The sequence below is a fragment of the Plecotus auritus genome, assembly GCF_963455305.1.
Source record: "Plecotus auritus genome assembly, chromosome: 9".
Lineage (NCBI taxonomy): Eukaryota > Metazoa > Chordata > Mammalia > Chiroptera > Vespertilionidae > Plecotus > Plecotus auritus.
In genome coordinates, this window is record NC_137783.1 from 135,146,644 (window position 1) to 135,161,262 (window position 14,619).

The window sequence follows — 14,619 nt, forward strand, 5'->3', positions numbered from 1 at the left end:
CCTGAAACTAATATAATATTGTATGTCAAATGTAATTGAAAAATTTAGAATAAAGAAAATGTACTAATAAAATAAAAAATGTTAAATACATCTACACTAATAAAAGAGAAACATGCAAATTAACCATCACTCTGCTATACCCATAGCCAATCAGGAGTGAGTATGCAAATTAGCCCAACCAAGATGGCGGCAGCCACGGAGCTGGAATGAGCAGGAGGCTTGAGTTGCCCCTGTCAATGGAGGAAGCCACGCTTCCCACCTGCCCAGGCCTGCCCTGGCCTCTGCTCAAGGCTACAAAGTTTCAATTGTAGAAGATAAGTAAATCCCAGATACCTGCTTCCAGCCGGCCCTGGCCTCTGCACAAGGAGGCACTGAAAAAAAAGAAAGAAAAGAAAAAAAGGAGGGGCTGGGAGCCTGGATCGCCAGGGGGCGTGACCAGCCTGAAAACAGCCTTCAGTCCCTCACCCCATCAGTGGGGGTCAGTTGGAGGTGATCACGACAGCAGCGGGGGGGCAGTTTGGAGCGGGCAGGCCAGCAGGGGTCAGTTGGGGGCAAGCAGGCCAGTGAGGAGGGAAGATGGAGGCGAGCAGACCAGCAGGGGGGCAGTTGGGATGAGCAGGCTGGCAGGGGAGGCAGTTGGGGGTGAGCACACTGGCACAGGGGGCAGTTGGGGGTGATCAGGCTGGTGGACGGGGGCAGTTTGGAAAGAGCAGGCCAGCAGTGGTCAGTTGAGGATGAGCAGGCCAGTGGGGAGGGAAGGTGGGGGCGAGCAGGCCAGCAGGGGGGCAGTTGGGGTGAGCCGGCTGGCAGGGGAGGCAGTTGGGGGCGAGCACAGTGCCACAGGGGGCAGTTGGGGATGATCAGGCTGGTGGGGGGCATTTGAGGGCGAGCAGGCTGGCAGCCAGGGGCAGTTGGGTGTGAGCAGGCCAGCAGGCAGAGTGCTTAGGGGCAATCAGGCAGGCAGGCAGGTGAGCGGTTAGGAGCCAGCAGTCCCGGATTGCGAGAGGGATGTCCGACTGCCAGTATAGGCCTGATCCCTGTAAACCAGCAGTAGGACATTCTTCGAGGGGTCCCAGATTGAAGAGGGTGCTGATGGGCTGAGGGACAGCCCCCTCCCCGTGCACAAATTTCATGCACCGGGCCTCTAGTTAAAAATATGACAAAACAGCATTTAATTAGAAGAACAATTTTTTAAAAATTTGGACATACAATTAACTCAGTAAGTTTAATACACAGAGGTTCTCGTTTTCTATCTTTTAAAATGAGGTATAATTTAAAAACACACAGATCTTAAGCTACAATTTTGTGGAGTTGAAACAAGTTTACACTTATGGAACCTATATTATTTTCAAAGAAATTGAACAATATTATCACTTCTGATAGCACTTCATAAATGTCAGCTTATTTAACTTAAAAACAAAAACACCAGGAAGAGTGGGTACTATTATTCACCCTACCTGTGGATGAGAAAACTGAAGCACAACTATTAGACAACTGGACAAACACTAGTAAATGGATCCAACCCTGGGACACAAGCAGACTCCCAGACTTGAAGAACCAGCTTGCTGAATAAGCCACCAAGAGGGAGGGACTGAATGCCTCTGGATCCCACCCCAGTTAACAGAAGTTTCCCATTCCTCCCAGCCTTTAAATGGGCAAGTCCTGCATTAAGTGCTTCAGCTTAATGATTTCTGTAGAAAATTTACCAAAACACGCTTTGCAGGTCTGAGCTGTGCATACAAGGACAAAGGGGATTTTTTAGTCTGGAAAAGTCTGCTGCCTTTCATTTGTTCCTGGAGACCAGTCTGCGTGGAGTTCACCTTCCAGGTGAGAATTCATCTTACTGGAAAGAACCACTGCTTTGTGACACCCGCCCCCTTCTCCCTTTTCTCCTACAACTAATGACCTTGGTGGTTTTAGAGGGGAAGTGTTGAGCTATTTAGTGATACTTGGACCATGGGAAAGGGAATCTATTCCATTTGAGAGAAAACGTTTCTGCACCTACTATGTACACAGTAGATGTACGGTAGAAAAATCCTCAGGAGGACTAAGTCAGTTCTCCATTCTGAACAAACAAATGTTATGAAGGGATTTTGGAAGCTGGTGGGTGAAGGGCGAGGTAATAACATTGGCAAGAAAGGATTCTTGGTCCAAGTAAGATTAACTTAGCACCTAGTGTATAGAGATACTATGCAGACATTATTTTATTTTTCCTTGGGGAAACAGTCTAAAGGAGGCTGCTTGTTCCTTGGGAAAATGTTAACCAGGAGAGTAAAGTACTCTATTAAAATCAGAGAGGAAATATTTAGACCAGATGTACTGTTCATTTAAATTGTGTGTGTGGGGGGGGTGGTAATTTAAAAGATTTTATCTATAATGCTCTGACCATAAAATAGGTTTTTTAAATTTTAAAATTTTGTTTAATATCCTATATAATAAAGAGGTAATATGCAAATTGACAATCACTCCAACACACACAATGGCTGCCCCGATGTGGTCAAAGATGGCTGCCCCCATGTGGACACAAGTTGGCTGCCACAAGATGGCCAGCAGGGGGAGGGCAGTTGGAAGGGACCAGTCCTGCAAGGGAGGGCAGTTGCGGGGGGGACCCAGGCATGCAGGGAGGGCAGTTGCAGGGACCAGGTCTGCAGGGGAGAGCCATTGGGGAGGACCAAGCCTGCAGGGAGGACAGTTGGGGTTGACCAGGCCTGCAGGTGAGGGCAGTTGGGGTTGACCAGGCCTGCAGGGGTGGGCAGTTTGTGGTAACCAGGCCTGCAGGGGTGGGAAGTTGGTGGGGACCAGGCCTGAAGGGGTGGGCATTTGGGGGTGACCAGGCTGGCAGGGGAAGGCACTTAGGGGCAATCGGGCCTGCAGGGGAGCAGTTAGGTGTCGATCAAGCTGGCAGGGGAGTGGTTAGGGGGTAATCAGGCTGGCAGGCAGAAGCAGTTAGGGGCAATCAAACAGAGGCAAGCAAATGGTTGGGAGCCAGGAGTCCTGGATTGTGAGAGGGATGTCTGACTGCCAGTCGGACATCCCTCAAGGGGTCGCAGATTGGAGAGGGTTCAGGCTGGGCTGAGGGACACACACCTTAATCAATAAATAAATTTTAAAAAAAGGAATACATAGCCGACCAGGAATATCTGCCAATTCCTCTGACCAGGACAGGGTTTCACCTCTGTGGAGTTTCCTCTTCTTATACATATTAACCTTGGAGTTACCCTTCTTGACCTTGTCACCAGCATAAGCCTTCTTGGCTCCGGGTTTCTTCTCCTTAGTATCCAGCTTCTCAGCTTCTTCACCCTCCATCTTGCAAGATGGGAAAGAGACAATCATTTTCTAGGTAGAATCTATTTTCATTAGGAGTAATGAGTAAACCATGGAACCAAGAGGGTAAGGAACTTTTCCAAGGCTACCGAGGTTGTTAGTGGTGGTACTGGGGGACTCACTGACTGCAACCTAATCCCCAAAGACGCACTAGAATACTTAAAGAACATATTTGTTAACATAAATGTTTATTAAATAAAATTTCAGGGTAGTGTAAGAAAGTGAAGGGAACATTTTCAAAAACAGAACCAGGTGCTTTCTGCCAGCTTCCTCCTTCCTTGGTGTTACCGAGGACTTCAGTGTGTATAACACCAATAGAAGGCACTGAAGATGGTCCTGAACTTCAGCATAAAACTTGCTACTCTTGTCTCTTGGTGGTGGTCCCATCCGAACTTTTATGTTGCTCTCCTTCATAGTAACGGTAGAAATCTAGTGAGACTCTACTTTCTCTCCCCAAAAGGCAGTTATTTTAGAAGTGGGCAGAGTTATCTTACTTGTTACCTACTAAGATTCAGGTAAAGGTGAGTGGATCTAATTCCTACGGGTTCAAAGTTTTCTCATCCTGGCTGTTTGTGGATCCTCCCTCTAGGCTAAAATACCTGCCATGATGCTCCACTTGCGGGTTCCACAGATGCTGCAGATGCTAGAAAAATCCTTAAGGAAGAGCCTTCCTGAGTCCTTAAAGGTGAGAGTGAGACAATCTCAGGGAAAGAAAGGGTTGTGTATTCTTTTGATAGAAGTGGGGAAGAGGATGATGTTTTAATGAGCAGCTATTTTGTGGTGGGAATTCACTCATGCTCCGTCTCATTTACACTCATGTTCACATCACCTCTTTGCAAGGGAGGTATAGTGTGGAGCTTCTTTGTACTATCTTTGCTACTTCATGTGAATAAATTAAAAGTTTACGACATAGCTATAGTTAAGGGCAAGCAATTTGGCTCAGTGGATAAAGCATTGGCCTAAGGACTGAAGGGTCCCTGGTTCGATTCTGGTCAAGGGCACCTGCCTGGTTTGTGGGCTTGATCCCCAGTGGGGGGCATGCAAGAGGCAGCCAATCAATAATTCTCATCATTGATGTTTCTATCTCTCTATCCTTCTCCCTTCCTCTCTGAAATTAATAAAAATATATATAAAAAGAAAAGTTTAAGAAATAAGGTTTGTTCATCCATGTCAAAGAATGCTCTGAAGTCATTAAAATTATTTTTATTTATTGGAAAAGAAATATGACTAGAATGTATTAATTCAATTGAGAAAAACACTTTAAAATCATATTATCTGAAATTTTTATTTTGTAAAATTTCTTGTGTATGTACATGAATAGTAGGAAATCTATTAAAAGATTTTTTTCACCTTTTTAAAATTGAGGTATAATTGACATACATTACTCTAAATGTTTATTAAATTCTACAATGGGAGAATTCATAATTTTTATTCATAAATTTTATTAGTCTGAATGTTTTACAATGTAAATATATTTCTAAAAGATACATTTATTGAGGCAAAACACTAAAACATAAAATTGCTTGGCAGAAATACTCATTAGAGACCTTTCAATGAGAGAATTCCATGATTTCATAGAAATAACCATGTCTTGATCAATCAAGTTACTTTAATGTCCTTTCATAATATAGGATTTGGGAAAAGTAGGTTTAAAGTTGTGAGTACGTGAAACAGAGTTAATAAAATTATGGTAATAATCATAACATCCATGTTTTTTCCAGATGAACAACCATAAACCTACTTTTACCAACCCCTGTATATTGACCCTCCCGCTTTCTTGTAATGCTGCAGGTTTATGGGACCATCTTCCACATGAACCAGGGAAACCCTTTCAAGATGAAGGCTCTGGTGGACAAGTGGCCTGATTTTAATACAGTAGTTGTCCGCCCTCAGGAGCAGGTAAGGTGTCAGATATGGAATGAATGTGCATCTATGTATGTATTTGCTAGGTGTATATCTGCATGGGCAATGTGGGAGACCTGGGCATATAGAAATGAATTCCAGGAATTGTAAACAGTCCCTGTCCTCAAAAATTCCACAGCCTGGAAGAGAATACAGATGAATCCACAGAAAAATTACAGCATGGTCTGAAATGTGCAGCAACAGGAGAATTGAATGAGATAATGATTGTCTAACCACTGTGCTGTACACCTGAAACCAATCTATACTAATAAAAGGGTAATATGCTAATTAGGCCAACAAGGGGGCCAGTTAGGGGCAAACAGGCCAGAAGGGGAGGGAAGTTAAGGGCAAGCAGGCCGTCAGGGGGCGGGGCGGGCAGTTAGGGGTGACCTGGCTGGAATGGGGGGGCCGTTGGGGGCGATCAGGCTGGCAGGCAGAGTGGTTAGGGGTGATCAGGCAGGCAGGCAGGCAGAGTGGTTAGGAGCCAGTAGTCCGGATTGTGAGAGGGATTTCCAACTGCCAGTTTAGGCCCAATCTCATAAGGCAGTCTGAAAACCCCCTGAGGGGTCCCATATTGGAGAGGGTGCAAGCGGGGCTTAGGGACACCTCCCATACAGGAATTTCATGCACTGGGCCCCTAGTCCTATATATAAAAGCCTAATATGCAAATCAACTGAAGGGCAGAATGACCAGTGGAATGACCTGTCACTATGATGCACACTGACCACCAGGGGGCAGATGCTCAATGCAGGTGCTGCCCCCAGCCTGCAGGACCCAGGCCAGCCAAGGTTGGTGCCAACGGGGCCCCCAGATTGCCCCACCAGTCACCCTGCAGAGGGAGGCAACTGGTGGGGGGGGGGGCAGGGCTGGCCAGTGGGCAGGGCTAGCCGGTGAGCAGGTTGGCGCCGCCCCCCAATCACCCTGCCCATTACTCCACAGATTAGCTCTGATCACCAGCCAAGTCTTGGGACCCTACCCATGCATGAATTTTATGCTCCGGCCTCTACTATAAAATTATATTGAAGAGCAACTATAATTGGAAAATAAACTTTATTATAAAAAGAAATAACACAGATGGAAAGCTGATTAAAATTATATAGAAGACATTGTCATACTCACTCATTGTTTTAATTGGTTTTCAAGACAGGACTCCAAACCGCATCCTGGTTATGCTGAATGCCAAGCACCCTTCAATATTTCCTTTTTTAAATTTAGATTCTTTATTGTTTACAGTATTACACAAGTCTCCTTTTTCCCCCATTGACCTCTCTCCAGCCGCCCCTGCCCCCAGCACATGCCTTATTCCCTCCCCCCACCCCCGTCCGTTTTCATTGGTTTTGCTCATATGCATGCATATAAGTCCTTTGGTTGATCTCTTACCCCCTCAACCTCTGCCTTCCCTCATAGGTTGGACAGTTTGTTCGATGCTTCTATGACTCTGGATCAATTTTGGTTCCTCAGTTTATGTTGTTCATTATATTCCACAAATGAGTAAGATCATGTGATACTTATCTTTCTCTGACTGCCTTCTTTCACTTAGTATAATGCTCTCCAGTTCCATCCATACTGTTGCAAATGGTAAGAATTCCTTCTTTTTCACAGCAGCATAGTATTCCATTATTTCTTGCAACTAGTTTATGGGAAGAGAGGCACCCAATGGAAGGTTGTGCTAATGTAAGATTATGTTGAGGGCATAGACAAAAGGCTGATCTTTTGTTAAAGATATTAAAGCAACATTTCTCAGACTCAACATCTTTATTGGTATGAATCAAACTCTAGGTCCATTTTTAACTCTTAGTCTATGGGGAAAAATTATTTCCCATCTTTTAAAAATATCAACTTTGAAACCACACCAACTCACTAGTGCTAACTCACAACTTCTCTTTGTGATACTGCATTCCCATTGAGAGGTTGAATGGTATTTTAACCAACTGTCATCAATAAAGTCAATATAATAGGGCTTAAAAAAAAACAAAAAACCACCATATGTAGTAGAGTTTCCAGGGAAAGGATCAGAAATGCTTCCTAGTGGAAAATTTATAAAAATTGCATGTCAAGGATAAATAAAAATTTTTTATAGAGGGTCAGGACAGGACTTCATCCAAAGCAAACAAATTACAAATTGTGAGACATAATGTCTAAAACAATACAGTGAATTAGAAAACTTTAATAGCAAAATGACATGGTTGTAGTTGTTGGTTACATATTGTGATAATTTGTAAAAGTTAATGAAATTAAATAGTTAAAATATTTCAAAACTAAAAATCCTATATAAAAAAAGCCTAATATGCTAAGTGTCTGGTCATCCGGTCGTCTGTTCAACCAATAAAAGCACAATATGCTAATGATATGCTAAGGCCACTCAACTGCTCACTATGACATGCACTGACATCAGGGGGCAGATGCTCCAACCGGTAGCTTAGCTTGCTGCTGGGGTCCGGCTGATCGGGACTAAGCGAGATAAGCTAGACATGCCCTAGAGCCCTTGCGCAGTCCCTCCCCAGCTGGCCAACCTCCCGCATCCCTCCGCAGCCCTAATTGTGCACCAGTGGGGACCCTTGGCCTGGCCTGCACCCTCTTGCAATCCAGGACCCCTTGGGGGATGTTGGAGAGCCAGTTTTAGCCCGATCCCGCAGGCCAGGCTGAGGGACCTCACTGGTGCACGAATTTGTGCACCGGGCCTCTAGTTTATTAACATTAAAATATTAAACTTGTATATAACTTGTATATAAGTAAAAATGGTAAAAAAAAAAAAAATTTCACCAAATCAAATAATTTGGGGAAAAAAGAGACTGTATTATGGATAAAACTTCAATGAGAAGTATTATTTGAGTTACTTTCAAAAATACAGTTTTAAAAATAAGGTTTTCCATCTCATGAGAGATCATTGACATATAAGACTGTGTATGTTTAAGATGTGCAATGTGTATATTTGATCATTACCATGATTGTAGTTGACACCTCCATCATGTTACATATGACTATTTCTTTTTTGTGATGAAAATATTTAAGATTTTCTCTCTTAGCAGTTTTCAAGAATATATAATACAGTATTACTAACTACAATCACCATGCTGTACATTAGATCCTCAGAACTTATTCATCTTATAACTTTGTTTTGTTTCATCATTCACAGGTGGGTATTCTAAGTCTGTTACCTCCATCAATTTTTACAGAGACATGTTCAGAGCCCACATTTCGTAGATATCTTTGGTCTAAAGCAAGATTTATACTTTTGGCCAAAGATGTTCACTGTCAGTTTACTCTCTACTTGAGTTTTGTAAATGTTAGCTAAATACTTTATTTGATTTTAGTTTTGAAAATGTTGCTTCTTTATTTAGAAAACTAGAGGCCTGGTGCACAAAAATGTGTGCACTTGCAGGGGTCCCTCAGCCTGGCCTGCACCGTCTCATAATCCGGGACCCCACGGGTAAGGTCCCTAGGCCTGGCCTGAGATCAGGGCCTATGGGGCTTTCCTCCCCCCGGCTGCAGGCAGCTGGCCGCAACCCCGCCACTGCTACTGCTTGCCATCTGTGCAGTGCTGCCCCCCCCTCCCCTGCCACTGGTGGCCTCCCTCTGCAGGCAATAGGCTGGGTGCAAAGGCTTGGCTGGCCGGGGCCTCCCTCTTTCTTTGCTGGGGTCAGGGCCAGCCCTGTGAGGGGCTGTCTGCCTAGGGATCGCCCCTAACTGCTGGCCTGCCTACCTGATTGCCCCTAAGCACTCTGCCTGCCTGCCTGATCACCCCTATCTGGTTGCTGGGTGGCGGGGCCAGTCTGGCAGGGGCCATCAGCCTAGCTGATTGCCCCTAACTGCTGCCTGCCTATATAATCACCCCTAACCACTTGCCTGCCTACCTGATCTCCCCTAACCACTGACCTGCCTACCTGATCACACCTAACCACTCTGCCTGCCTGCCTGATCACGCCTAACTGCTTGCTTGGGGGTGGGGCCAGCCCAGCAAGGGGCCATCTGCCTACCTGATCGCCCCTAACTACTTGCCTGCCTACCTGTCACCCCTAACCGCTGGTCTGCCTACCTGATCACCCCTAACCACTCTGCCTGCCTGCCTGATCACCCCTAACTGCTTGCTTGGGGGTGGGGCCAGCCCAGCGAGGGGCCATCTGCCTACCTGATCGCCCCTAACCACTTGCCTGCCTACCTGTCACCCCTAACCGCTGGTCTGCCTACCTGATCACCCCTAACCACTCTGACTGTCTACCTGATCATCCCTAACTGCTTGCTTGGGGACAGGGCCAGCCCAGTGAGGGGCCATGGTGGTCTGGTCTCTGGTCATTGTGGTCTTCACGCTTATGACCTCTGGCCTTCTATTATATAAGATCATTACTGATGATTAGAAAGTTCTGATAATTGCATCTGTCTGTTCCTAAGAATTTGCATAGCATGCTACAATGTGAACATTTCCCTAATCTGATTTGTTTAAAAATCATAAGAGAATACAAAGTATCTTTGTTTTTGTTTTGTTTTGCTTTGCTTTTGTTTTTGTTTACTGAAGCCTTTGGAGCTAACACATTTACTACCAGAGAATAAACATGTACAAAAAGCATTTCACTAAAAGTCTGACTGTCCTGTGCCTTTTGAAAGAAATGTTAAATTTTAAATGGGTCATTTTTGTTTGAAATTTTAAAACAGGACTTGAGTTCAGAATAGTTTTATTCGGGAAATTTTTAAATATGAATTGAATTAGGAAGTCTTTGACTTGACTTCATAACATAAATAATTTCTCAATAAAAATAATACACCAACAAAACACCTGATATTTAAAAATATCAGAGCATAATGAAACACTGAGGGGAGGATCCAAGATGGCGGCGTAGGTAAACACCTAAACTGCTGCCTCGCACAACAATTTCAAAACTACAACTGAAAGACAAAACGTCTATCACCCAGAACCAAGGGAAAGCTGGCTGAGTGGAAGTTCTACAACTAGAAGGAAAGAGAAAAGTGCAGTGAGACATGCACAAGTGCTGAAAAGCTGAGGTATGGAGGCGCACTTATCGGGCTGGTGGCGGGCGACTGGGAGCGCTGCTTTTTTCAACCCAAAGTGAGATAAGCTCCCAATTACTCCGAACTCCAGTTTCGGGGGAGACGCGGGGGACCCAAACTCTTACAGGGAGAAGGTGGACTGTCTGCCATAGGGTCGGAAAGTGAGAGTGGCTTGCTTGCAGGGCTGCACGCAAGAATAATTGTTTACTGTGCTGGGGCGTGGGACACGGGGACGAGGTCAGCCTAGTGAAGCCCTGAGACCCCACCCTGCACAATCTACAAACCCACCCAAGCTCCAAGCAGCAGCTTTAGCATATGAATGGCCTGCACTATCGCAGCTTAACCTAGCAAACTTGGAGCCTGGGTCAGACAGCTCCAAAACCTCCAAACCCCAAGCAAAGAGGAGAAAACTGTAGTTCTCGCTGTAGCTACTGCTGGGTGGCCTCAGACAGCTGACCTGCACCCCATTGGAGATCCAGAAGCCAGTGTACCTAGTGGTCAGTGTGAGACACCAGATTTCAACTCCTCTCATCCATAAGTGACACATTCAAGAGGCAGACTCAGTGAGCACCAAAGCCCCACTGAAACAAGTCCTGCACCATAAGCGTGTCTCCAGCGCAGCAGTTCTTCCATTATAGACACAGCAGGTCCTCACAGCCAGTTGGCCTGGAGGTCAATTCCTCCCAGTGTACCAACAGCAATCAAGGCTTAACTACACCAAGACTTTGCACTCAGCCCACAAAGGGGTGTACCAAGAGCGTCCTCCTCAGGTGATTGGAGAGGCTGAGCTACTGGCCCCTATAGGTCACCTACCACACAAAGCCACTCCATCAACACAGGGAAGCAACCAAAATGTGGAGACAAAGAAACATGTCACGAATGAAAGAAATGGAGGGAAGCAAACTACTGGACGACATAGAGTTCAGAACCACATTTATAAGGTTACTCAAGAATCTTCTAAAATCCGCTGAGGAACTTAGTGAGACCTTTAAGGATCTTAATGAGAATGCCAAAAAAATGGAAAAGGACCAGTCAGAAATTAAGCATACACTGTCTGAAATAAAGAATATACAAAAATTCAACTGTAGATCAAAGGACCCCAAGAATCAAACCAAAGATCTGAAATATGAGGAAACAAAAAACACCCAACCAGAAAAACAAAAAGAAAAAAGAATCCAAAAATATGAAGATAGTGTAAGGAGTCTCTGGGACAACTTTAAGCATACCAACATGCGAATTTTTAGGCTGCCAGAAGAAGAGAGAGAGCAAAATAGTGAAAACCTATTAGAAGAAATAATGACAGAAAACTTCCCTACCTTGTGAATGAAATAGACTTACAAGTCCAGGAAGCGCACAGAACCCCATACAAGAGGAATCCAAAGAGGACCACACCAAGACACATTATAATTAAAATGCCAAGGGCAAAAGACAAAGAGAGAATCTTGAAAGCAGCAAGAGAAAAACGGTTAGTTACCTACAAGGGAGTACCCATACGACTGTCAGCTGATTTCTCAACAGAAACTATGCAGGCCAGAAGGGAGTGGCAAGAAATATTCAAAGTGATGAACAGCAAGAACCTACAACCAAGATTACTCTACCCATCAAAGCTATCATTCAGAGTTGAAGGTCAGATAAAGAGCTTCACAGACAAGAAAAAGCTAAAGGAGTTCATCACCACCAAAACAGGATTACGTGAAATGCTGAAGGGTATTCTTTAAGAAGAGGAAGAAGAAGAAAAAGGTAAAGATAAAAATTATGAACAACAAAATGACATCAAATACATACCTACCAACAAGTGAATCTAAAAATCAAGTGAATAAAAAATCTGAAGAACAGAATGGACTGGTGAATATGATAGAATCAGGGACATAGAAAGGGAGTGGACTGACAATTCTCAGGGGGAAGAGGGTGTGAGGGGTGCGGGAACAGACTGGACAAAAATCTTACACCTATGGATGAAGACAGTGGCGGGGGTAAGGGCATGGGGTGGGGTGGGGTGGGGAATTAGGTGGAGGAGAGCTATGGGTTGGGGGGGAAAGAGGAACACCTGTAATAATCTGAACAATAAAGATTTATTAAAAAAAGAAAAAAGAAAAAAAAAAGAAACACTGACAACCGGTATGGCAATCACAAAATACAAATATTTTGGTTGATTCTGCTTTTCCCAATTCAAACAGGAGATGGTAGATGACCTTGATCACTACACAAATAGTTACCAAATCTACTCCAACAATCTCAAGGACTGTCAGGAATTGCTTGGCTCACCAGAAGTCATCAATTGGACACAGCATTTGCAGATCCAAAGTAAGTAAGAGGATGGGCACTGTGCTGACTCACTTCTCTCTCCTGACAATTTCCCTTATGATTCATGTCTTTCTCCATACTTCAGACCCTCAGCCTGCTATCAGGTTTTTTACTCAGCTGTGAATATACCTGTAATGGGGAAAAACACCCTCAAAGCTTGCAAAAAATGGGCTTCATATAGGAAACATAATATAATTGTTTGATAGCCACAAATTTATTTTGCAGACAAATCTAGAATCCCTTAGGTTGACTGAGTGCCAGGGCAGAGCTTCCCCTAGGGCCTTCCATGCCAGAAATAACAATGACAACTCATGCCATAAAGCACCTCCTAGGTCATTAAAAAAACCGTCATGGTTATCAGCATGCCATCCAGAATCACACTCCCTAGGATGGCATTTGTCTGTTACTTGCTATATCATCCTAGCCACATGACTTACCCTCCCTGAGATCATATATAAAAACGAGGATAACAATGGGCTAAAACACAGGGGTGTTGAAAAGATCAGATAGCATGTTGAATAGGAATTGCTTAGCTCAATACCTGGCTGTGTCAATTAACTTGGACTGCAGAGCAAACCTCATAATACTGTGAATCAACATTTGGGCTGGGTTTTGCAAGGCAGTTCTGCTGATTTCACCTGTATTTCCTCTTGCAGCTGTAGGGTGTTAATGAATGGATTATGTGCTGGCTGCTCTAGTATGGCCTCACTCACATTCCTGAATGACGGTTCTGGCTGTTGGTGCTGGCCACCATAGTACAGCATGATAGGAGCACAAGTCCTTAGCTGAGTAGCTTAATCCTATCCATATAGTGTTGGTCTCAAGGAAATCAGGAGCACAAAGAAAGCCCAGGTTACAAGCCCCCTTTAGCCGCTCCATGCATCAAATTTACGCTTTCCCAGTGGAAAAAGCAAGCCATATGAGCAAGGCCAGATGCAGTGCAGGAAGGGACTATTCCAGGGAAAAATACAAAGAGACATGGGCGCATTGTGGGTTATTCCTGCAACAATCTGGCATACTATGAACAGAGTAAGCACATAAGAGATGTTGGCTACTACTGTTTTTATAATGCATCATTATGAAAACAATATGTTCATGTAACCCAGAAAACTTGGTTCCAGTCTTTGCATTGCCACGAATGGTATGCCTATGGTTGTGAATGAATCTCTGAGCATGTTCATTGCCCAAATCCTGACTATGTGATGCCTGATTACACGTTGACAGTACTAAGCCAGAACCTAGGTTTTTAGACTGTAAATGTAGACATGTACCACTCTACTGGACAGCTTCTCCATAAAATGCACTGAAATAATTGCATGTCTCCTTAAAACCCCATCTAGGTTCCCAGTCCAACCTGAATGAGGTGATACAAAATCTCGCAGCCAGGAAATCCTTCAAAGTCAAGCACACAGAGTGCTTTCTCTATGCGGAACTTGACACTGTAAAGAAACTGATTCCTTCCCTGTTGGATGTAAAGAACTTACCACCTGGTGGTGGCAAACTCAAGGCCATGTAAGTTTGATAAAAGTCACTACACTACTCACACCTCCCATTCCTGAAGTAGCCTCCCAACTTCTCTTTCTGCTTTCACTCCTGCCTCTCCCCCCCTACGGTCAATATTCTTCAAAGCAGCCCAAATCATTGTTTTCAGAAATGTATTATACACAGTAGGGACAAGAACAAATATAATAAGTACTCATGGACTTACTTTTCTCTTGGAATCTCCATAGCAATCAAGAAATGTTTAAACTCTCATCCCTGGATGTTACCCATGCTGCCCTGGTGAATAAATTCTGGCATTTTGGCGGCAATGAGAGGAGCCAGAGATTCATCGAACGCTGTATACAGACCTTCCCCACATTCTGTCTGCTAGGGCCTGAGGGGAACCCTGTGTGCTGGGCCCTGATGGACCAGACAGGAGAGATACGGATGGCAGGCACCCTGCCTGAGTACCGCAAGCAGGGCCTCATCTCCTATGTCATCTATATCCAGACCCAGGCTCTAAACAACCTTGGCTTCCCCGTATATTCTCACGTTGACAAGAATAACAAAATTATGCAGAAACTGAATTAAAAACTGCATCAT

The 14,619-nt window shown here is 44.4% G+C and overlaps 1 protein-coding gene and 1 pseudogene across 2 annotated transcripts in view; one reads left to right on the forward strand and one right to left on the reverse strand.

Annotated features, from left to right (window-relative positions):
• LOC308233734 (large ribosomal subunit protein eL6-like) overlaps positions 1–14,619 on the reverse strand; it is a 63,387-nt pseudogene that overhangs the window by 25,804 nt on the left and 22,964 nt on the right. The gene's annotated exons all lie outside the window — the stretch shown is intronic.
• Positions 1,681–14,607, forward strand: LOC308258108 (glycine N-phenylacetyltransferase-like; the record flags this gene model as incomplete). The annotated part of the gene is made up of 6 exons (XM_080688363.1): positions 1,681–1,827; positions 3,914–4,009; positions 5,116–5,223; positions 12,408–12,534; positions 13,875–14,046; positions 14,265–14,607. The coding sequence occupies exons 2-6, from the start codon at positions 3,929–3,931 to the stop codon at positions 14,605–14,607; spliced, it is 831 nt and encodes a 276-aa protein (XP_080544489.1). The 5' UTR covers positions 1,681–1,827; positions 3,914–3,928.